At 38.8% G+C, this 25,880-nt stretch overlaps 1 protein-coding gene across 6 annotated transcripts in view; it reads right to left on the bottom strand.

The window, feature by feature from the left end:
• The window catches only part of LOC145457684 (uncharacterized), a 126,472-nt gene that overhangs the window by 2,136 nt on the left and 98,456 nt on the right, over positions 1–25,880 (bottom strand). For 5 of the 6 annotated variants that reach the window (XM_080335949.1, XM_080335944.1, XM_080335946.1 and 2 more), the window contains 6 exons: positions 13,127–13,332; positions 12,350–12,457; positions 12,124–12,272; positions 7,611–7,671; positions 5,813–5,955; positions 5,648–5,753 (listed from right to left, as the gene is read on the bottom strand). In XM_080335949.1, coding sequence (XP_080192075.1) covers positions 5,648–5,753; positions 5,813–5,955; positions 7,611–7,671; positions 12,124–12,272; positions 12,350–12,457; positions 13,127–13,332 — 773 coding nt within the window. Of the gene's footprint in view, positions 1–3,454; positions 4,388–5,575; positions 5,754–5,812; positions 5,956–7,610; positions 7,672–12,123; positions 12,273–12,349; positions 12,458–13,126; positions 13,333–25,880 lie in introns of those variants that run through there. The other variant, XM_080335950.1, reaches the window with a different exon arrangement.

Genomic DNA, 25,880 nt, shown 5'->3' with positions numbered 1-25,880 from the left:
CATCCTATGCTATTGTATGGCTTCTCAGTTAAACAATTCAAAATATTTAGACCTCTACACCTATATTACAAGTTATTGATCATTCTGTCATGCTGCCAAGTGCCACTACCCGAAGAAAAATGATCATCAGCTCTAATTGAGGGTGCAACAAACTGTCCAGAGGCCTGGATTACTTGATTGATTGCCTCGATTGGATTACTTCACTCTATGGCACAGTGCAAATATCTTGAGTTTCAAGACATGGCTATACCACATGTATACGCATTAATGATCTGATGGATTATCCCAAGAGAGCCGAACATAGGCAACTAAGAAATTGATGATGCCCTCGTCAAGAATTCAGCCTGGAGCCGATTATTATCACCACATAAAATTCGGTCATGCGGCAGAAGGCAGCGTGGTTTCATGCCAACAGAAAATGTCAGCAGATGATCTGACCACTGATTAGCTGTCCTGAACTTCTTTCCCGATGTTGATGTCTGCTTTGAAAATTATATTTCATTTGTGTACAGCAAGACAAGCGCTCTTCCGTGGATGCTATATGTCTAGACAAGTGGCTATGGAGGTAGAGGAAAATGCATAGGCATAAGAGTCTCGGCAGTTATTGAACTTGATAAGGTTAACATGCATTTTTCTTCGACTATTTCTTACGCTCTGGGTATCGAACGCACAAAAATTAATAAATTGCACTTCTTTGCAAGTTTATTTGTAAATTCAATGAATCAAAGAATATCATAAGTTCAGAATATTACGGAGTCAATGCAAAATAAACAATGTTAGTCGTCTTTAGAGGATGTTTCTGAGTTGGTTGAACCAATACACAGAGGGGGTCAGCAACGAAATACTATTTTACCTGAGTACTATAGCGTCATTATGAGTTTAGGCTACTTCCACTTCTACTTGACACTTTTAGGTAGTACTTTTTCGTCAGGTTTGGGATTTTGTCAACTAGAAAGCAGCTTTGGCACATGATTGCATCCCCTTCAAGCGTGAGGTTGAACTGGGCAAAATAGCCCCAGTACCACAGTAACTAAATTAATTTTTGAAAATTGCACCTATTTGTGGTGTCATCACCCTTTTGCGTTGATCAAGAAGATGCAACATGCAATGTTTACAGTTGTCACATGGCATCAATTTCTAAAACTAATTGACCCTCAATCAAATCTACTTCATGTAACGAATTTCCTGACTACTTTTCAGAAATTCATTTAAACTTCCACTTGAAGTACTTTGGACATGTCCTGGAAGTAGTTAGCGCTACTTGTTCTGGAGTATAACTTGAGGCATTACTTCTACTCGGTTCCCAACAATGACCACGTTGACCACCTCTGGGTATAGGATGGCCGATTTTGTCACTGCGTTTGAGCTGCTGTAAGAGTTATTTGATAGTTTCTTCCCTTAGTTCTCTAAATAGCACACATATATGTGACATCAACTATTTATCAAAATCGCGTGTGATTTGCCAAATCCACTTCAATCGCAGTTGCGAAGTAGTGCTAATAAAATCGGCATTGTATAAGGCAACAATAAAGTGCACTGCTTTGCTTAATCTTGGTGGCAGGTTCTCCCAGAAGATACTTCCGGTGTGTTCAGCGACATTTGTTTTATAGCAGCATGCCAGCACCCAAACCAGCAGAGTGAGCAGACAGTATATCCTGATCCTTGCGGGTCCCGGCTGCTTCAGTCATATCTTCCATCCAAAATCAGGCTCCACAACAGACAAATAGTACTGCTTGAACTAACAAATACTCTTACCAGAATATAGACCAATCTCTTTACTTCAAATGCATAAATTTAAGTACGTTTGATCAGAGTTGAGTACCGTGATACGACTACGTTACCGATGGATTTCTGCATAATTCTGACGATATCATTCTAAATGCTTTGTACAGGATTGACATCTAGCATAGGTGAATCTCTGATGACTTCTACAACAAATTTCCAAAACATTTATAACCAGAAATCAACAGTACACTATGCGATATTTAGCACTGAAGCAGGTGCGCGAGAAAGTAGCTTGCTAACCAATTTGTGGTTGCTATGCGTATCTAGTCACGTGATCGAAGTCCTGCAAAAGGCCTATTGTGTATCCTACTTGAACCTATATTTGCCACCACAGGGACAACAATACCAATCACAGCAGCTGCAGGCTGACAAGAAAATTATCGTTTTCATGAACAATCAAATATTCAGAGGGCAAAGATAATAAAGTTAGCTGATCCCATAGAATGCTAATCGTGTGATTATGAAACCGCTAATTGGGACCCATTTTAGGTGAAGATAATAAAGTAAGCTGATCCGGAAGAATGTTAATCGTGTGATTAAAAACTGGTAATCCGTACGCAGAAAGTTACGCGCGATGATAAGCCCGAGGTTGTAATCAAGTGGTACATGCGAGCTGAACGGATTTTTCACGTCTACCAATCTTTTCTTACTAATGTGAGCTGGCAGCGGTTCGTGCTCTGCTCAAGATTTTCCAACAGTTCAACAAGGTCCACAACTTCCATTGCGTCTGGCTATCTGTGATTATCGTGACGCTAAATAAAGTCGTGTGCAATCAGCGACGAAATGGATTATAGAAGATAGATACACCGATCTACAATTATGCGTACATAATCGGTTGATTGTTGAGTGACGCCATATTACCTAGGAGACAATCGTCACGGTCATTATGGGAAATATTTGCCAGTACGAATGCCACGCAGTGTACGTACGCTGAGCAGTTTGCTTATAATGAACTAGTTATCTCTACTCTGTTCCGGTTTGCTAAATCATGAGATTAACGACAAAGTTAATGTGCTACGATCAACCGGTGTTCTTAATCCTGGGTTGCTAAATCCTGAGGAACGCGCTAATCGACTTAGTCGCTCATCGAACTTTATTATCTCCGCCCTTTGTCTTAACGCCAAATATGTTGGCTGTTATGATGCGATCAAACTGGATTTCAAAGCACCTATGGCGGTAAGAAAGTATCGGAACAATTTTGATCGCTAATTAACAAGTCTCTAATGCAGTGGTTCTCAAACTTTTTTCGACATGCCCCCCTTGATGAGGGGGAAAATGTCGCGCACCACCTAGTCGCCATATCCTTAAAAAATCAAAAAGAGATATCAGAATGCTCGCAATCCCAGCTTGTTTAGTGGCATGGAAGGTTTTATTGGTGTTGAGACACTTCTCAAATATGGAATACATGCAGAGCAATAATTATATTAATTGGAGGGAAGTCGCGCAGAGCGCGAAAAATATTCAATTGAATTTGTCGTTGAACATAATCATGTACAATGGTAGCACGTTGCACATAGATATCTTAGCGAGTTTGGTGAATAATCCCTTCTATTACCCCACTTTAGCTTAGATCAAAGGTAGCTTAACATAAGCTAAATCAAAAACCAATGGTACAGCTATACGCATTCACCAATTACACTTCATTCGGGGACATCTTCTGATTAGTGAAAGGTTCGGTATCAGTCAAGATCTAGCATGAGTGTGTGGATCGTAATTATGCCATTTAAAATCGAAATATAATCAGGATTAGTGCCATTGTTGAAACGTGGAAGTTTCAGCACAAATTATACTCATTCCGAGTTCAAGAAACACTATGTCTCTCAGGCGGCTTCGCGCCTCCCATCAGATGCTTTCACGCCCCCAATTTGAGAACCACTGCTCTAGTGCAGAGATGGTATACAAAACGAATCTTATTACTACTACTTCACAGGAATCATTACAAATAATCGGCTCGTACTCGAGTACTGGAATCGTTGTGTCCAGCCCTCATGTAGGCTCATGTGAATGAACAGTTGAACACAATGGGGTGTGTAACGTATATCAGTTGAAGTGACGTTTTATGGTGACACAGCACTTTGGGACACAGCACTTTGGATGTTCACGAAATCTGTGTTATTAGCTTGCTATTCAGTTGTTCATAGCTTGACAATATCATTGAGTCATGTATCATATCGATTCGCTGTATGCATTTAAAACAAACGGTGTTATAAAACACTTTTTGTTTTAAACAGTGTTTTAAACAAAGACCTTTGAAAAAACATTTTTTAAAGTTGTAAAATCACGCCATAATTGTGTAAATACCTTCCAAAAACATGTTGTATGAGCCTACGGACAATTATCACCCGATATAGCCGACGTATATCGATATGGGATGGCTGGAACCCTCTAAAACTAAATACTCGATTGAACAGTAGCAGTATCGATATTTCGTCAAATGAGCTATATTTACCCTCTATTTTCAATTGTCAATGTCAATCGACTATGATGTCACAATTGAATATTCGCGACGTCATGGCCTAAAAGATGTTTTAAACCAAGGCCCTGTTTTAAACATGTTTGTTTTAAATTAATTTTTGTTTTAAATGCAATCCTAATTCCCTGACTCTCTAGTCCAGTGGTTCCCAACCTGTGGTACGCGTACCACTAGTGGTACGCGAAAGTCTTCCAGGTGGTACGCGAGTAGATTCTGTTTATTTTTTTCGACCGAAGGCAGTTATTAGTTCAGGTGGGGTTGATTTTGAGTTTTTTAAGCCGTCGTCGTCGTGGGATGGGCAATCGCACCGATGATGGCCTACGGGGAAGAGATCGAGTCGTAAAGCATTGGGATTGTTATCTAACCAAATTCTGTTTAAAAAATATTAGACGGAAAGAATTCCAAATGGATCCACTACAGCAGGGGTGGCCAACCTGCGTCCGATATGAAAATTGAATTTACGAATTTACTCCCAAATTTTTTGGAGATTTTGATTAACCTTGAAATTTTCTTCGCGCTGTGCGCGATTCAACACGACTTCATGTTTCGATTTTAGTTTAGTAGCTTCCTTTCCAACCTGACTACCACAGTACAGATGTGAACAGCAACGAAAAATGATGAGCCCCATGTATAAATAACAATTTGGAATCGTGTCTTCCTCACGAAAGAAATTTGCTTCTATGGTGCGTTTGGGTGATTTCGATATCTTTCCAATATACCGCAAATCCTTATGGGAGGTCAAGAAATAGCAGCATGCAACAAAGTGACTTATTACAATTGGTCCACCCGAAGATACATCATCATCATTCATTACTTGCCCTAAATTTTCGACCTCCATCAACTTTGCCTGGCAATCTGATCACATTGGCCGAGAAAGGATAAATATTTGATAGTAATATGTGAAACTACAAATATTAATGACAAAGTTAATTCGTGAATCTGAAAAACTTTCGCGCATTGCGCGACCATGACGTAATCTAGAGTCTAATCATCACCTGAGCAGTGAGCACTCGCGATTTCGGTGCGTTTCGTAAGCCGATATGAATAAATGCGTTAGTCTGGAGCTCACTGAAAATGAACGTGTACAGTTTAAAATGGTTATTTGGCGTCCAGTTTGTTCATTACGAACTATGTTCTAGAATGCGACCGCAGGCTTACATGACTACTGTGCCACTCCTGCACTGCCGAATTCATATAATGTGCCTTATTTTTGCAACATTTTTGTCCGCCTTCGGCTCGCGTAACTTATGTAGGTGGTACGCGAGCACTGCATAAAACCTCAAAATGGTTCGCGGGTGAAAAAAGGTTGGGAACCACTGCTCTAGTCAGTACACGTAATAAACCTTCGAAGTCTACTTAACTGAATTTTAAAAAGACAATAAAGACAACCTTTCCGGGTTTGGATTTGAAAGAAAACGAATCGAAACCAAAGTACACGACACGTTTGTCATCAGTAGTGGTGTTTAGAAACTCCAATGTCTCATCCGATACACATCTGCAAGAAGAAAAATAGGCAGTGTCGTCCGTAGTTTCAACAGCATTGCGCGTACATACCCGTTCTTGATCAAATAATGTCGCGGTGCTTTGGATGGGTTAGCTGCGTAACTAGTTTCGTTCGTAGGAGTTGCATAGCAGTTTATCACGTGCAATACGTAACCTTGCGAAAACACAGGACTCCCGTTTTCGTCGATGAAAACCTATATTGAATAATATAGCCTGTATTGAATAATATAAGGATAATAAAACATATATGCATTGTGCAGGTGTCCTGAATGGGAGGATTCGTGAAGTCTGACAATTACCATGTGCCATTTGAACCGAAGTGTGATTGAGGTCCTGAACTTACTACACGCCACTAAAATACACTTGTTATCATACAGCCGTATGTATATTGAAGTAGCCATACTCTAATTTCGAAACTTCATCGCTTCCATTTTAACAGGTCAAGGCACTGGCTTACACTATAAGTCAGGTCATGCCATTAATAACTGTACATCGGCAAGTGGCATTAAACCACGCGCAAGTAGGCTATGCATAACACACAGCTTTCAAACATTCAGCAACAATAAATTCCAGTTAGCAGTAATATAGGTCAAAAAAGTGCTATATATAGCGTTGCATATAAAACAAAAATCAACTTAAAACAAACATGTAAAAAATATGCCTCTTATATAAACACGCTTTTTATTGTTTTTTTAAACCACGACGTCACGAATTTTCAAATGTGACATCACAGTGGATTGACATTGACAATTGAAAATATAGGGTGAATATGGCTGTTTGACGAACAAGGCTTCCGAACCCTGTCACAGACGGATCACAAATATATATAACCAGAACTACATCGTTATGCAGCATTTTAACTGTCAGTCCTCTTCAACCTTTTTCGTTAAGGTACACCCTGTTAACATTTACTAAAAACTTGGACACCCTTGAAACATATTCCGTAAAAATCGAATTCAGGGGCGTTGAACCATTCTTTGCAATTCTCGGTCATATTTTTGATTGCATATATGCCATAGGGCTGAATCTCAGCGTAGAGTCGTCATAACCATCTGGGCGACAAATACGCCAACTCATGTTAAATTGGCCACCGGGAGCAGCAGAGAGCCGTTCTGGTGTTCTATGCCATCACTGATGTCTTGAGATATACCTTACGTCTAAAAGTTTCTAATTTGTAGAAACAGAACACCCCCGCAGTACCAAAATCGCGAGTATAAATGTTAGGAAAAGTAATTGGGACTCGTAACATTAGCGGGGATCGCGAAAAAATTTTCTACCTCGTGAGTGAATTTCGTCGATAACATTAATAGTTTCACACAATATTGTAAAGTATTTACCCATTCTCAGCCCACGTGATCATATTAACCGGCCGGGCTGATGGAGGGGATTAGTGACTGATGATGCTCTTCCTGTTTGTATAAACAATTTTGTTGCATGATGTAATTTCTTGAGCTCCTATCAGGATTGTCGGTATAGTCAAAATTTATTGGAATCACCCAAGCGTATACCAGAAAACCTTCATTCGTGAGACGCAAACGAGTCAAACTTGGTATTTCTTTATGATGCGCATTATTTTCCTCTGTGGTTCGTATCTGTACGATGGGTTCAGATTGCAAGGACACTATTATATTAAAAAACGAAAAATAAGCCCAGTATGATGGTGAGCCGCGCCAGTAGGAAGTCGGCAGTAAAGAACAAGTCCGGATGCATGAAAGATAGAGACTGAAGCTGGGAGCGCGAGAGTGTGGAAGTATACGAAAGAATACGAAAGCAATGATCATTATACATAGCGATCTGAGCAATGAACATACAAAGATATCGAAAAAACTTGCAAAAATAGTGCACAAACCTTTACGTACAATCGATCTCCTATAGTGTACTGGTTAATGGAGTTGCGATAGCTCGAATCTCTGCAAAGGTAGGAAAATAGTAGCACGGTGGCGTAGATATACTTTCTGACGTCATCCGAAGTCATTTATCGAGATCTATCCATATTCCACAGGATACTTACTGTCACCCTAGCTATATGAGAATGAGCAATGTATGGTGTATCACAAATCATGAGTGTAATGAGCAGGACCGTAACAGCACTTCGTCATCCTCCCAAAAAACGTTGGTCTTGGCCCCCCATAGAGTGATAAACCAAACTTCTGGGGGGATTCGTCCCCCAGACCCCCGTCTCCCGCTACCTTTTTCCTGCTACTGCTCAGCGAAGTTTGTTGTACTGTTTAGTTTGTCGGCTCTATTCGCATAAACCGCGAAAAATTTCGATAATTACCAATTGAATCCGTCAATATGATCGGGGATTGCCGGTAGAGCTGAGTGAGGCGTCTTAGGAAATGTTGGGCCCGTAAATAATAATTAAACATATTCGGGCGGACCCGTTGGCATAATGACTTCGTTACGTGATGGTATTTCGTGGCCTGTCTGCTTTGTCAAAATATATTGAAATCGCCCAAACGTACTAAACTAAAAGACGCACGCACACGATTTCAAATTGGTATTTCTGCGCTGGCAAATAATTACACTCTGCGGGATGGCATTTGCCTTGTGGGGTTCAGATTTCCAGGACAGGAATATTTGGCGCCAGCCATTTAGGCGCCTATGGACAATTAAACATATATGTATATATATCGAAGTTTTCGGTCAGCACAAGGGCAGTCCTTTTCCGCCAAGGTTTTCTCGTTCTGGCACACTTCTCGGAGTCGCATGTTACACGGCCTCTAAAACATCATATGTGTTGCTGCGTCATGGCGTGGTAATGGCCGACGCCGAAATGCCCATTTCTATTACTCATGCGTCTTTTTTCTTGGGAGAAGGGTACCCGATCATGAAATCTGACACCATTAACCGAATGGCATCGGCTGCAATTTTCGAAAAATTTTACTTCAATTTTCAAAATCGAAAAACTGTGCCTTAATGGGATTGGAGCACGGTAAACAAGGTAGCGTTCGATTCAGAATTTCAACGCGGATCCCATTGCGCCACTCAAATCATTTCGAGCTCTGTGTCTGGCCACTTATATCGAGAGCAAGCCGAGAAAACGTTGGTTGGAAACAGAAATGCTAAATTGCGGACCTTATGAACCTTAGTATAGGTATTCGACGACGATACAGTCTGGTGTGTTGTATAGGCTCGGAATTCATCGTTCTAGAGAGCCCTGAGTCGACGGTCTACGTCTAGCAGGCGCTAATTTCTAATCAAAACAATACCGACCGTTTTAGTCAGCTCGCGGCAGGCCGCCGAGAGAATGAGTCATGCCGAGTGATCAGCGCGCGTATGGTAACTTCTAAGGCTTATAACTCAAACTGTTGTGACCCTATATTAGTCATTTTAGTATTCGTAGACGGATATTTACAGTCCTTACCATAATGATTTACTGCAAATGCTTATCATTACTACAACCTAAGATATATATCGATGTACGACAGCTCTTTGCATACCCAGACGCACGCTCTTGCGAAGGTATAATCGCTCAGTATTATTGTATGTATTCCGAATTATACTTTACCATTAGCCGTTATTTAGAATCATATAGGCAACAACAATTCACAGACACAATCTATGAAGGTTTATGGTTATTAGAACACGAGATGTTTCACTTTATGTGACGGGTATTCAGCCATGTGCTTGAAGCTGGTACGGTAGTCTGACGGAACTCGCTTCCCGGTTTTCAAATATAACCTTGAGCGGTATAGAACTAACTAGTATAGTTGCTTTAGCAAAATACAAACAGAAACTGACAATCGCTATTCATAGCAACAAACTACAGCTGGTTATGACGAATAAAACCAACTGAACGACAGTGTATATGGCGGGTATGAGGAACGCGCGTGTCTGTGAAATGATGCTTCGGCGGATATTTTTGTCACGCGGCCTATCACATAGCTTTTGATCAGCTTAGATGTAACTAATATCAGATATGAAGATACATGTGGACTTGTATGGACACTAGCTATTCACATAATGAAACAACTATGCCCGAAGACGGCTAGAACGAAACATACAGAACGTTATCTGAGAGTGGTCAATGACGCGCGAATTGCCGACACAGTGTATTTTGCAACATATTTATCTACGGTGTTTGATACACGATTTTGACGTCTTCGATATAATAAATATCAAATAACAAGGTATCAATGAACTAGTACGAACAATATCTATTTACAGAAATGAACAGCAACGACCTAGCACGATTAATATGTAATATATCGTGGTTTCAATTACGGTACTCTTCTCTCGTACCGGCATGTCGAAAAATAGACACGCCGGTGCGAAACGGATCGCGCCCAGCGCGAAAATTTTTTGAAAGAGTTGCATAAATTTTCAAAACAATACTCTATAATTTATGTTCATTCACCATATAATTTTGGGCCCCCTTCGAGCTCGCCCCCCCCAATTGGGGGGTTTGGGGTGTGGCAGTTACGGTCCTGGTTATGAGTGTAAACAAGGCCTTTAATTAGGGTTACCATAAGTCCTCTTTCAAGAAGATTAGTCCTCTTTTTTTACTCTTTTGAAAGTGTCCTCGGAGGACGCCCAATTGTACTCTTTTTTGAGATTTTGTCCTCTTTTTTGAGAATTTCGGTTAAATATATGGCAAATTCGACTTAGATACAGTAAATCAGCACTGAAATAACGCTCCGGCGGGTATTTCGGGAGCTGGGCCGGAGAGTTGACCTTTTTTGTTGTTAGTAAACCAATGGACGGAGTGAGAGAAAAAAAACTTGTATTTTTGGAGATGAGCCGGTAAGTTAACCTTTTAGTCAACCGACGACGAAGTGGGAAAACTTAACCGTTTTTTCCTGATTTTCCTTCGGTTTTGCAACTTTGAAAATTTTGAAAAATTGTCCTCCTTTCCCGATTCCAAAATATGGTAACCCATGCTTAAATGCAGCAATCGAATTCCGCAAATGCGTGAGTGTAGGGCGGCAATACAGTGTGTAGCGAGAAGGCACAATGATTCGAGTCGAATAGTGACTATAGTGCGAGGCGATGTTTTCGAGCAGGCCTACTGAAAATATTTGTCCGTTTCTACTATGTGAATCATGGTTTCGATCCTTGTAGTAGGCATAGGCTATACGAAAAGTTACTCTAGTTCGCAGAAGTGACATTGCTGTGAGGCCGTGATCAACCCACGGCGTTGTCACGGAAATACCAGATTATCTCTATATGACGTGTAACTGGCGTACTTTGTGGTCGCATAAAAAGTAGATATTTCATCGACTCGGTGACTAACACTCTATTCGAAGTCGAATCACTCAAGTGGTTGATTTTGTAGGCCTACAGCCACACTCATAAAACAACCCCAGTGTGTTGATGTGCATGGTTCACTGTGCAGAGTGTGCACTTGTGCATTGTAACCCCTTGCATTCGCGCTCGCCATTGAAACAGCTGTACTGCCTGCTAGCAATTCGATGTGAATTATGCAATTTGATTTGATATGTCATGTTCTAGGCTCAATGTCATTCGTTTCCGAACAAATTGAATCACCATCACCCTTCTTTTATAGTGAAGGTGGATAACAACTTTGCCACATCTGTCGATCGAAAGGCTGCATTCAGCACCCTTTCCTGGGATTCATTTTGGTCCGTGAATGTATTTGATAAGAACCCTCAAACACGGGGCTCTTATGGTTTTCATTGTTGATGAATTAGATTTTGAAATAAATGCTATATCAAATTAATGTTTCCTTTCAATCGTTATCCATAACACATTGTCAGAGTGACTTGAACATTAATTTTGAGCTTTCCACAAAGAAAAGCTTTTTGTACCGACAGAGTACCCATTTTATTAGAATTTCCCCTTGGATTATTATAGATCGTAACAGGTTCGAAGACCAAATTAAACAATTCCAAGTCATTGTTTTCCACGAGTGGAACGTCGACGTCGTGTTGTATTCACCACGTAGCTACATGGAACGCGGAAGGATGTGCTACCTGCGAATAATTAGTGTGACATGATTTACAAGGCAGTTGTTAATCGGTGTGTGGGTCGTGCATCTCAGCGTTTGCAACAAAGTATTCGTCAATCCGTTCCAAGTCAAATTATAAGGTTCAGTATTAATTTTGAATGTGCTGGTGTATTATTTTTTAATATATTCTTTCATTTTGATGTTACCCCTTCCACAAATTCCCATATATTGTTTCGTAGCATGTGGTTCTGTTATTAATATTCTGTTTTGAAGTGTATGCCACCGGTGCTAGTGATATTGTCGTGACTAAGGAATAATTTCAATTTACTTTCCATACAAAGGGCGTCTGATGATAACTCAGTAACATCAATTGCAGTAACCAATGTAATCGCATACCGGCAAGTGATACGTTGCATATTTCTGTCACCTAATACATATAATAACAACGTACTCGTAAATTTTAGCATGTGTTGCTCCTGTTATGGAAATACTTTTCTTATCCTGGAGAGCCAATGTTTCATTGAATGACAAGGCATGGTGTGTCATCTCCTCAGAGGCGTTACGCAAACTCCGTATTGCAAGAGTACACTCCATTTTGAACTGCAATTTTATGTCAATGTTGTACTGTCGAATCAGGGAAGTGAAAATCAACATGCTGCGAATGTGATCGTTCTTACCTCGAAATGACCGGCTGTTCGTGTGATGATGGAGTTGGAATCAGTGGTAGTATTTTTAAAATCGCCAGCGCGCAGATAGTTTCGGTACGTGACGTAGTCTGCGCCGAACTGCGAGAAAGCGTAAAAACAGTTCGGGACAGCACAACGTCGAAATTAGTCTTTGTATGCATTTATATACTGGTACTAGTGTAACGCGTTGAGCCATAGATTTTCATAAATGTATATTATATGGTGGATGGAACTGATGCTATTGATTTGACCACATAATTCTGGTAGATCTGTGATTTTTCTGACACCCGCTATTTTGAGCACGAGGCAGTCGAAATATGCTACTTTACAAACGGATATCGCGAAGTAGGCTTCTTCATCATCAGTCATTTTATCGATTCCACTTTATTTGGAAAGTTAGGATTATGTCATTTTTTCCAAACTCATTTCACAAAACTTGACTTATGATTTAATTGGAATTCTTCATTATGGCTAATAAGATCCACATATACAAGGCGCTAGGAAAATATTATTATTTTTTGTTGTATCTGGTACAGTGTGTGCGCAATGATCATTGAGCTTCAAACACGCTATATGTGATATGTTAACCCTTAGTGAATTATCGACAAATATTAGCTTCATAAAAGATGTAACGAAGCTCATATGCTCAATGCTCATATGTCACTTTCGTATAAATGTCTTCTGGTAACTATGACCATGTATGGTCAAAGTAGTCGTTGTTGGTATTCAACGACGAGTATAGAAGTAAGATCTGCGACAAAAATGTACCTCAGCCTGCGTCCCACAAGAGGTATAACGGAAATACTTTTTCCAAGTCATTTGATCACGGTAGTAGCGATTATACGTCCCTTGTAGACGGCAGTACCGTGACTTCGTGTTCAAGTACATGGGTATTATTCGCAATTTCTCGTTCAAAAATCTCATATCACATTGAACAGTCATCGCAGTTTGTCCGCAGGTAACTTTGCAGGGATCTAATGGTTAGATATTGACTTCATCAGTTGAATAAATTGGGGTGGTGCGAAACACTGAACATTTTCGGTTCGTGTGAATGCAAACCAATGTACAAAGTTCGTTGTAAAAACGTATAACGAAACAATAGTTACATAAGGAATGGGACATGCCCAGAGTCATAATATTTTACCATACGTCGTCCAAAATACTGTTTGCATGAGATTATTACGCCACAAATATAGATTTTCCATATTTCGAGAATAATTTTCAGAAGTGGGCCACGAAGTATTTTCAAACCGAAAGTGGCCATGACGATCAAATCATCAAAATTCAATTTCCTCTGAAAATCGTGATGTATTCGCGGTTTAGTTGCGTAAGTCGAACCACGAGTAGGCGTATAGGTAGTAGTATAGTAGATCGCTCGTGATTTGCCTGGGGTTCTTATGGGCGGGGTGGCATGGTGCCGAGAAAACCGGGGGTGGCATGGTGACCCTTATGTCTTATGGCGGGGGTGGCATGGTGCCATTGTGTCTTATGGCGGGGGTGGCATGGTTACCTTTTCGGGTATAGGCTGCGGTCGCATGGTGCCACTGTGTCTTATGGGTGCGGCGACATGGTTGCCTTTTCGGGTATAGACGGCGGCGACATGCTAACGACGATAAATGTGTCTGTCATGTATTCTTACGGGATCTGTGGTGACTCGCCATGTGTTCTTATGGGTGCGGTCGTGATTCGCACTTTCAACCATCTCTCGCGTGGTGTTGAATAGTCACCAACAATAACCGCACAAACGGAAACGTGGCTTGTTGTGAGGATTAAGCAGTGCGACCTATATTTCGAATGACCTGTGTGTGGAATTGTTTCACGGCCAGCCGCGTGCTACTATCGATTATTACACTAATCCAGTCAGCACTATTACATTCAGGAGTATTCAGTATTCAGCAGCGACACGAAAAGCGATCAACAAATAACCGCGTTCACAAACTAACACTTCAAAAATGTGTGAAATAGTTTGCAAAACCCCGCGATCGCTGACAAGATAATGTCTCGGGCATAACCATTTTAGTGACTTGGTGTTAAAGACATACCGATCGCTCACAAGGTAATATTTCGGTAATTAGTTTGTCACAGAGCCGTCGCAGACGGTGATTCGAAAACCAACAATTTGACACTTTCTGGTGCTTGCTATATGTTTTGACACTTCGGAACGTGGTTGACTTTAGTTGTATAATAAGAATCATGTGAATATACAAGTAATGTGTCAATTTGTCAACTTGAAATGAAACTTACTGCACAAACCAAGTTGATTCGTATCTGAATGTGTTAATTCGGTACAATTCTAATTATTTTGAGAAATCTTTTGATTCGACCGTAACCGAATATTACTGACGCCGACTTTCAGCCGCATCGAATTATTCGCACATTCCGCGCCACTGTTTTCGCACTTATAGAATCAATACAACTATAACTCTACAAGAATCAAGAATCACAAGTATGTGTATTATACAGTTATTGTCTTTATCAACACGAAATCAAACTCTTAACAAAATCACGCAACTAATCATTTGCCAGCTCTAACATTATCAAAAAATTCCAGTATTGTTGATTGAAAATCCTCGAGTCCTTATCATCAAAAACGTTATAGTACGGTGTCGGAATCCATTCGCGGAGTGTACTAAAGCTAAATCCAGATAATCCAAAATGAAATATTTGGACTTTGACATAGTGTGAATTGAAATAGGATTGACAAACATGACTACCAACTTCCCCACAGTCCCGTTTCGATATTATACACACATTGATTTGAAACAAGTAATGAAACATCACAACTCTATTCACGGTCTGGCTTTCCGTTTGTCAAAGAGATATTTTTACATCTTACCATACTCAAAAGAATTATTCACAACATTACCAATTGTTAAAAATCTAGTTTTCAATTACTTGATTATATCACTGCAACTCATGAATTTGAATTAATTCATCCTGGTTGTATTCGTATGCTCGGTCTTTTTTTATTCGATTGTAAAGGTTGTTACTATTCTAAAGACAAAGTATTTACTAATCGGTGCATATACGTTTTGACTTGGACATATTATATTTTGAGTATACGAGATTTGAATGTCTGAACAATAACTGAGAAATAATTTATCACAATTAAATCCGTATATTACAGCGTAATAGATATTTGAATGTCAGCAACTCGGTAAGATCATAGTTACTACCACATTACCTAATTTATCCGACCAACTCGTCATGAGCATTCCCGAAATCAACACAAACATGACTACTGACTTGAGTTAACCACAAAACAGCATCGAGTTTTAAATCCACTTGTAGCTTACGGCTTATTTGAATGCGGGTTATGTTTTGTTGTAATTGAGTGTACGGAAATAGTATTACATCTCGACATCTTACCATCTTACCATATTCAAAGAGTCAACCACGAAAACATTGTCAAGTCAATCCGTTTGTAACTTACCCAACCAACTCAAACAGTATCAGTATGAAAACAACCAAGCATACACGAGTCCATACAATCGCTACAATCTAAAATCCATAGCAAGTTCGGTTTCAGGCATATACCACCAACTCGTCTTTTTTGTTCAACTGTAAAAGTCGTTACTATACCACAAGACAAAGAGATTACTATGCGATATATTTTGTAAGACAAAAGTAATTACCACTCGGTGCAGGTGATTTGAGATTAACATAATATGTTTGAGTATACGAGATTTGAAAGTCTGATCAACGTATAGTTGCGACTTCATTTCTTACAATCGAACGCTGGTGTTATATCGAAAGTTACCATTCTGTAAACATAAGGATTGATACATTGATGTGCCATATGCAATAGTTGATCATGGCTTGATTATTACATTATTTGCGTTAATTAGACCCGGCGTTGTGGTAAAGGTTATTATGACAGCAACAAACTTTTCAGTACCGTTGTTATTAACATATTGAGTTGTAAAACTATGCGTGTCTGAAATGTTCTTGAATGGAAAATTATTCCACCTTGGTACATATCACCCTGCGTATCGCAGATATCAGAAAATATTTTACAAATGTAATTGTCTCCACTAACCAAGACTAAAGATGAAACAACAATTTCCTTTGTTAAACAATAACCGGTACAATACTTTATCATCGTAATCAGCAGTGAGAATTGAAACACTTTCGCACATTACCCGATGTCAAGATATCACACTAGGTGAATTGACATACCGCCGCTTGATTAATACCTAATCCATTCGCACCATTTCACATACTTTGATCATTACAAAAGTAAATTGGAATATGTTTGCTAGATGCATTCAATTCAGTTAGAAATGTCTGGTACACAACAATCGTATTATCAAGGAAGTACTTGCTACGCTGTAATCCACTTAACGTGTTTTGTATTGTTGTTCATTTGTAGTATTGATTGTTTTCGAACCCCCAAATAATAATTCCCGACATGAAACCAAACCGCTGAAAGTCGTTACCATCACAACGAAACAATTTGTACGATGTTTGTCAAATGCATCCTATAGTTAGGTGTACTAGAATTATTTGTGTAACACATACGCCGACAATGCAATCGAAAATTTTTCCGTTGTCATTCGCTAAAATAAATGTCATCACAATACTCATCAAGCTGTCATCTGTAAATCAAGATTACATCCAACTTTTAACGGTATCGTTTAACTACCGGGTTGCATCAGTTTGCTATTTTTGTCATTTAGTGACTGCTGAACATACCAAACGATACACATTCACTTACGAAATACTGTGTTGGTCGTAATTTCCATCACCGTGATAATCGAAGTACATTTGTTTCGAGTTCATAACAACCGACTACTTTTCTATGACCCGATATATTTTTGACAAGTTATGCTTAGAAGATTGGTGCATCTCGCGAAAAATAATATACCACTCATATTGATACTGCTACTCCATCGACCGGTATTTTCAAACGAGTCGATTTTCAACCGAGCAAAATTTATTACTCGAGTTGTCCTGCTTACTATATTTAAATGTAAACTCACCCGTCTTTCAACAACAAACAATGATAAAAAGTACACAAGCAAACACAACAAGTTTTACTTTTGTAGGACACTAATTATTATTCCACGCATCTCATTTCATACTAAGTGTATATGAAAGATGTTCATGGTACACGAATATATTCGCTCATGCTACGAACATACGCAATGATTGGTGACGCTTTCACACTATTTCGATTTAGTGTAACAAAAACAACAACAACAATTTTCACTCTCTTGACTTATGAAAAACAACAGACGAACCTTCATTCAATATTTTGTTTTTTTGTCAACTAGTTACTTTTTCATGAGACCCCCACTACTCTTACAAAAGTACGAAAGATATTTACATCACACAAAGTAATCAACTTTACTCGATATTCCCATGCTACGAACCTGTACAATGATTGGTGACGCTTTCAAACTGTTTCGTTACCTCAAGACCTTTATTGTCTGAATGGTTGTTCATGTATCTTATTAATCAAATAGTTCAACACACAACAATAGTACGAACAGAAACATCAGAGTTGTTTACACAAAAGTTTGTATGCGTACAGTATGCGAATACCATGTGTAAGTCGAGCGCAATTGTGGTATCCATCCAAGTTTAGTTAACACAAATTCATTACAACGGAGCCGCGTAAACTTTCGTGAAAGAAAAGCATACCCACTTCCCGAGGGTTCTGTCAATGTCATAACAATAAACCAGATACTCCAACAACAGAGTACATATGTTTTCTAGTCACGATCCTTACATCTTTCACATAGATCAATCTACTTTGCTACCGAAAAGTGCTGAGTCATCATATGGTTGTCCTCACAACTAACACATACTATCATACAAAATGGTCGTTATAGTTTGCACACCAACGGTACATCGTACAAGTAACAAGTCTCGAGAATCCAGTTATTCAAAAAAAACGTGAAAGTATTTCTACACCAAGTCGTTATGTTGACGAAAGCGTATATTGTAATATCATGATCGATTTGCATTCGTTGGCCACAAACTGTCACTACTCTAACTAATTCTTTTTCACTCAAACACAAACGCATACTTGTCACCATTCGTTTTCATAAAGCACGAGTTCAAGAAACTTACTTACTACGACATGAATTTTTATTTTTATGTTGTGTAAATAGGTAATAATTAATTCAAGTAACACTATATCAACATCATCGACTTGTGCTAATAGATTTACATGCGGTCTTGTGGTTTTCGTCGGGACATACAGCACGAACTAACTGTAGACTCCTCTCTGTTGTACAACTACTCGGTAATCGAAATGCATTAACATGTAAACAACGATCTTGTTTCGTCACACCAAAAATATGTTCACTGTCGCGATACTCCGCACAAGACGTGCATAGCCTTTTCACACTCGTAATAGTATACCAACGTCAAGCGATAACGTTTAACAAGACCAACGACACTGAACCCACGACGTTTACCTATGTAAAATTACCACTTTCACTTGCCAGTCCATCGTTTACCTGACTAAACATATTATTTTCCTTTGGAGATCTGACGTTTACCCAGAGTAAGAAACCATTTTCACTTGTAAATATATTTTTTCCTTGGCTAACAAACCTTTTTTCACTTGGAAATATATTTTTTCTCTGGTTAACAAACCTTTTTCACTTGGAAATATATTTTTTCTCTGGTTAACAAACCTTTTTCACTTGGAAATATATTTTTTCTCTGGTTAACAAACCTTTTTCACTTGGAAATATATTTTTCCCTGGGTAACAAACCTTTTTTCCCTGAGCAACAAACCATTCTCACTTGGTGGTCTGTCGTTTAGCCGAGTAAAAATATCATTTTCCTTTGGAGATCCGGCGTTTACCCAGTGTAACAATACATTTTCACCTGGAAAAATACTTTTACCTAGAGTAACTAATCATTTTCTCCTGGGTAACAATCCCTTTTCGTCTGGAAACTATCATTTAACTGAGTACCAATACCGTTTTCACTTGGAAATACATTTTTTCCCTGGGTAACAATACCATTTTCGTTTTGAAAACTGACAACCACACCGGTCAATTTGATATTTTTGTATATTGTTACAACAAACAGTGACGGAAATATACACAGACAACCAGTTTCAGAGTATACCCCATCGGTCGTATCACATCAATATCATCGGTTAACCACATACAATATGCTCTTGTACACCGAAACGCATGTTTTGGAAACTTGGACAATAGACCTCGATAGTTCTGTGATGTCCGGGTTCGTGCTTTGGATTTTCCAGAGTCAAAATGTCTGAATAAAACACCTCCTCGATGACGGTTGGTATGTGGATAACGATGTTCGGAAAACGGTTGGATTTATGTCACCCATCGCGATAACAATTCCTGGTCGAGTTTTCCTCCGGCATGTTTGCTATATTGTGTCTTTATTGGTCAATGTATGTCTCGACATTCAGTTTGAAATCGGAAATGATAAAGTATGTAACCGGATCCGGATATCAACTCTGAATCGATAAACCAATGAACAATATTCAAAGTAAACATGTCACACCCTGTGTTTCCACGAAAAAATACCATCCAGACATACGTCGCGCTTGTTTGCCCACACCAGTATACGCGCAAATGGAGGTGTGTGACATTGCATGCAATGCGTTGGTATACAAACATCGATCCACAGACATTATCATAGTCGATAGTTTTGATGTAGATCGAATGTCACCCGATAACAATACCAATAAGCCACATTGCAATGACTCTGAGTCTGCGCTATTACATCGATATTTCGACACCGTTCACTGGTTTAGTCGATGGTTTTATCGCGTTGTAACATTACAAGATAGTCATGACCCTATCTCCAGACAGACCACCCAGATCAATTGGATACATCGGTCAATATCCAGCGTGTTGTCGAGACCGAAGTTTTCCGCTGAGGCTACAGCGTTTGACCAATGTGAACTATCGAAGTACGGTGCTCGAAATGATTGCGATCAGTCTTTCAGTCACGATGCATGGATGTCGCTACTCCCACATAACGACTCCAGATAAATATCGCGAACAGTGATTCTGAAAATCTCGGACTGATACTGTGATCCAATAAGGTATGTTTCTGTGAAGACTGCAATCGTACACCACAATAGAACACTACCTCGCGATTTCACACACAATCATAAAACACATCATCGTAAGGGTCTAATTCGTCCGGCGACATTTCGAAACGGTCATCGCTACAAGAGATCGGGTTGGTCTCGTCATATCGGTAGCATTTTGACACTGTCATCACCACAAGGCTATTGACGTCGTTTCGGTTGGTCATGTCAATCCGTTTCACAATCCATCGTTTTTCAACTCCCCGCACCACAGTGTTACGACACAGACAAGAAGCGTCGGTGGAAATAATAAAACACGGAAGGCACACTTTGGTGTTATTTGATATGGATTTTACACCGGACGAACCTCAAATTCGAGTGATGCATTTGAATGGCGATTGTATTATTGATGTCCAGGGAAAAGAAATGTATCGATTTATCGGAATTGTACATATCCAGCAAAAACCTGGGTATATGATTGTACACGGTTCGCACATTTGACTGTGATCACAATATTGGTATGTACTGTACAGTTCACTTTCTCCGCCGTGCGAATAACCCATGTTACGGTTCCGTGTTTGTGTGTCTGTATGTCATGCTTCAGATTGACTCAGAGTCATTGCAATGTGGCTTATTGGTATTGTTATCTGGTGACATTCGATCTACATCAAAACTATCGACTATGATAATGTCTGTGGATCGATGTTTGTATACCAACGCATTGCATGCAATGTCACACACCTCCATTTGCGCGTATACTGGTGTGGGCAAACAAGCGCGACGTATGTCTGGATGGTATTTTTTCGTGGAAACACAGGGTGTGACATGTTTACTTTGAATATTGTTCATTGGTTTATCGATTCAGAGTTGATATCCGGATCCGGTTACATACTTTATCATTTCCGATTTCAAACTGAATGTCGAGACATACATTGACCAATAAAGACACAATATAGCAAACATGCCGGAGGAAAACTCGACCAGGAATTGTTATCGCGATGGGTGACATAAATCCAACCGTTTTCCGAACATCGTTATCCACATACCAACCGTCATCGAGGAGGTGTTTTATTCAGACATTTTGACTCTGGAAAATCCAAAGCACGAACCCGGACATCACAGAACTATCGAGGTCTATTGTCCAAGTTTCCAAAACATGCGTTTCGGTGTACAAGAGCATATTGTATGTGGTTAACCGATGATATTGATGTGATACGACCGATGGGGTATACTCTGAAACTGGTTGTCTGTGTATATTTCCGTCACTGTTTGTTGTAACAATATACAAAAATATCAAATTGACCGGTGTGGTTGTCAGTTTTCAAAACGAAAATGGTATTGTTACCCAGGGAAAAAATGTATTTCCAAGTGAAAACGGTATTGGTACTCAGTTAAATGATAGTTTCCAGACGAAAAGGGATTGTTACCCAGGAGAAAATGATTAGTTACTCTAGGTAAAAGTATTTTTCCAGGTGAAAATGTATTGTTACACTGGGTAAACGCCGGATCTCCAAAGGAAAATGATATTTTTACTCGGCTAAACGACAGACCACCAAGTGAGAATGGTTTGTTGCTCAGGGAAAAAAGGTTTGTTACCCAGGGAAAAATATATTTCCAAGTGAAAAAGGTTTGTTAACCAGAGAAAAAATATATTTCCAAGTGAAAAAGGTTTGTTAACCAGAGAAAAAATATATTTCCAAGTGAAAAAGGTTTGTTAACCAGAGAAAAAATATATTTCCAAGTGAAAAAAGGTTTGTTAGCCAAGGAAAAAATATATTTACAAGTGAAAATGGTTTCTTACTCTGGGTAAACGTCAGATCTCCAAAGGAAAATAATATGTTTAGTCAGGTAAACGATGGACTGGCAAGTGAAAGTGGTAATTTTACATAGGTAAACGTCGTGGGTTCAGTGTCGTTGGTCTTGTTAAACGTTATCGCTTGACGTTGGTATACTATTACGAGTGTGAAAAGGCTATGCACGTCTTGTGCGGAGTATCGCGACAGTGAACATATTTTTGGTGTGACGAAACAAGATCGTTGTTTACATGTTAATGCATTTCGATTACCGAGTAGTTGTACAACAGAGAGGAGTCTACAGTTAGTTCGTGCTGTATGTCCCGACGAAAACCACAAGACCGCATGTAAATCTATTAGCACAAGTCGATGATGTTGATATAGTGTTACTTGAATTAATTATTACCTATTTACACAACATAAAAATAAAAATTCATGTCGTAGTAAGTAAGTTTCTTGAACTCGTGCTTTATGAAAACGAATGGTGACAAGTATGCGTTTGTGTTTGAGTGAAAAAGAATTAGTTAGAGTAGTGACAGTTTGTGGCCAACGAATGCAAATCGATCATGATATTACAATATACGCTTTCGTCAACATAACGACTTGGTGTAGAAATACTTTCACGTTTTTTTTTGAATAACTGGATTCTCGAGACTTGTTACTTGTACGATGTACCGTTGGTGTGCAAACTATAACGACCATTTTGTATGATAGTATGTGTTAGTTGTGAGGACAACCATATGATGACTCAGCACTTTTCGGTAGCAAAGTAGATTGATCTATGTGAAAGATGTAAGGATCGTGACTAGAAAACATATGTACTCTGTTGTTGGAGTATCTGGTTTATTGTTATGACATTGACAGAACCCTCGGGAAGTGGGTATGCTTTTCTTTCACGAAAGTTTACGCGGCTCCGTTGTAATGAATTTGTGTTAACTAAACTTGGATGGATACCACAATTGCGCTCGACTTACACATGGTATTCGCATACTGTACGCATACAAACTTTTGTGTAAACAACTCTGATGTTTCTGTTCGTACTATTGTTGTGTGTTGAACTATTTGATTAATAAGATACATGAACAACCATTCAGACAATAAAGGTCTTGAGGTAACGAAACAGTTTGAAAGCGTCACCAATCATTGTACAGGTTCGTAGCATGGGAATATCGAGTAAAGTTGATTACTTTGTGTGATGTAAATATCTTTCGTACTTTTGTAAGAGTAGTGGGGGTCTCATGAAAAAGTAACTAGTTGACAAAAAAACAAAATATTGAATGAAGGTTCGTCTGTTGTTTTTCATAAGTCAAGAGAGTGAAAATTGTTGTTGTTGTTTTTGTTACACTAAATCGAAATAGTGTGAAAGCGTCACCAATCATTGCGTATGTTCGTAGCATGAGCGAATATATTCGTGTACCATGAACATCTTTCATATACACTTAGTATGAAATGAGATGCGTGGAATAATAATTAGTGTCCTACAAAAGTAAAACTTGTTGTGTTTGCTTGTGTACTTTTTATCATTGTTTGTTGTTGAAAGACGGGTGAGTTTACATTTAAATATAGTAAGCAGGACAACTCGAGTAATAAATTTTGCTCGGTTGAAAATCGACTCGTTTGAAAATACCGGTCGATGGAGTAGCAGTATCAATATGAGTGGTATATTATTTTTCGCGAGATGCACCAATCTTCTAAGCATAACTTGTCAAAAATATATCGGGTCATAGAAAAGTAGTCGGTTGTTATGAACTCGAAACAAATGTACTTCGATTATCACGGTGATGGAAATTACGACCAACACAGTATTTCGTAAGTGAATGTGTATCGTTTGGTATGTTCAGCAGTCACTAAATGACAAAAATAGCAAACTGATGCAACCCGGTAGTTAAACGATACCGTTAAAAGTTGGATGTAATCTTGATTTACAGATGACAGCTTGATGAGTATTGTGATGACATTTATTTTAGCGAATGACAACGGAAAAATTTTCGATTGCATTGTCGGCGTATGTGTTACACAAATAATTCTAGTACACCTAACTATAGGATGCATTTGACAAACATCGTACAAATTGTTTCGTTGTGATGGTAACGACTTTCAGCGGTTTGGTTTCATGTCGGGAATTATTATTTGGGGGTTCGAAAACAATCAATACTACAAATGAACAACAATACAAAACACGTTAAGTGGATTACAGCGTAGCAAGTACTTCCTTGATAATACGATTGTTGTGTACCAGACATTTCTAACTGAATTGAATGCATCTAGCAAACATATTCCAATTTACTTTTGTAATGATCAAAGTATGTGAAATGGTGCGAATGGATTAGGTATTAATCAAGCGGCGGTATGTCAATTCACCTAGTGTGATATCTTGACATCGGGTAATGTGCGAAAGTGTTTCAATTCTCACTGCTGATTACGATGATAAAGTATTGTACCGGTTATTGTTTAACAAAGGAAATTGTTGTTTCATCTTTAGTCTTGGTTAGTGGAGACAATTACATTTGTAAAATATTTTCTGATATCTGCGATACGCAGGGTGATATGTACCAAGGTGGAATAATTTTCCATTCAAGAACATTTCAGACACGCATAGTTTTACAACTCAATATGTTAATAACAACGGTACTGAAAAGTTTGTTGCTGTCATAATAACCTTTACCACAACGCCGGGTCTAATTAACGCAAATAATGTAATAATCAAGCCATGATCAACTATTGCATATGGCACATCAATGTATCAATCCTTATGTTTACAGAATGGTAACTTTCGATATAACACCAGCGTTCGATTGTAAGAAATGAAGTCGCAACTATACGTTGATCAGACTTTCAAATCTCGTATACTCAAACATATTATGTTAATCTCAAATCACCTGCACCGAGTGGTAATTACTTTTGTCTTACAAAATATATCGCATAGTAATCTCTTTGTCTTGTGGTATAGTAACGACTTTTACAGTTGAACAAAAAAGACGAGTTGGTGGTATATGCCTGAAACCGAACTTGCTATGGATTTTAGATTGTAGCGATTGTATGGACTCGTGTATGCTTGGTTGTTTTCATACTGATACTGTTTGAGTTGGTTGGGTAAGTTACAAACGGATTGACTTGACAATGTTTTCGTGGTTGACTCTTTGAATATGGTAAGATGGTAAGATGTCGAGATGTAATACTATTTCCGTACACTCAATTACAACAAAACATAACCCGCATTCAAATAAGCCGTAAGCTACAAGTGGATTTAAAACTCGATGCTGTTTTGTGGTTAACTCAAGTCAGTAGTCATGTTTGTGTTGATTTCGGGAATGCTCATGACGAGTTGGTCGGATAAATTAGGTAATGTGGTAGTAACTATGATCTTACCGAGTTGCTGACATTCAAATATCTATTACGCTGTAATATACGGATTTAATTGTGATAAATTATTTCTCAGTTATTGTTCAGACATTCAAATCTCGTATACTCAAAATATAATATGTCCAAGTCAAAACGTATATGCACCGATTAGTAAATACTTTGTCTTTAGAATAGTAACAACCTTTACAATCGAATAAAAAAAGACCGAGCATACGAATACAACCAGGATGAATTAATTCAAATTCATGAGTTGCAGTGATATAATCAAGTAATTGAAAACTAGATTTTTAACAATTGGTAATGTTGTGAATAATTCTTTTGAGTATGGTAA

This window comes from Botryllus schlosseri, chromosome 15, assembly GCF_051294905.1.
Source record: "Botryllus schlosseri isolate E-star chromosome 15, Bs_hap1, whole genome shotgun sequence".
In the NCBI taxonomy this organism is placed as follows: Eukaryota; Metazoa; Chordata; class Ascidiacea; order Stolidobranchia; family Styelidae; genus Botryllus; species Botryllus schlosseri.
This window is presented reverse-complemented; position numbering and strand designations above follow the sequence as displayed.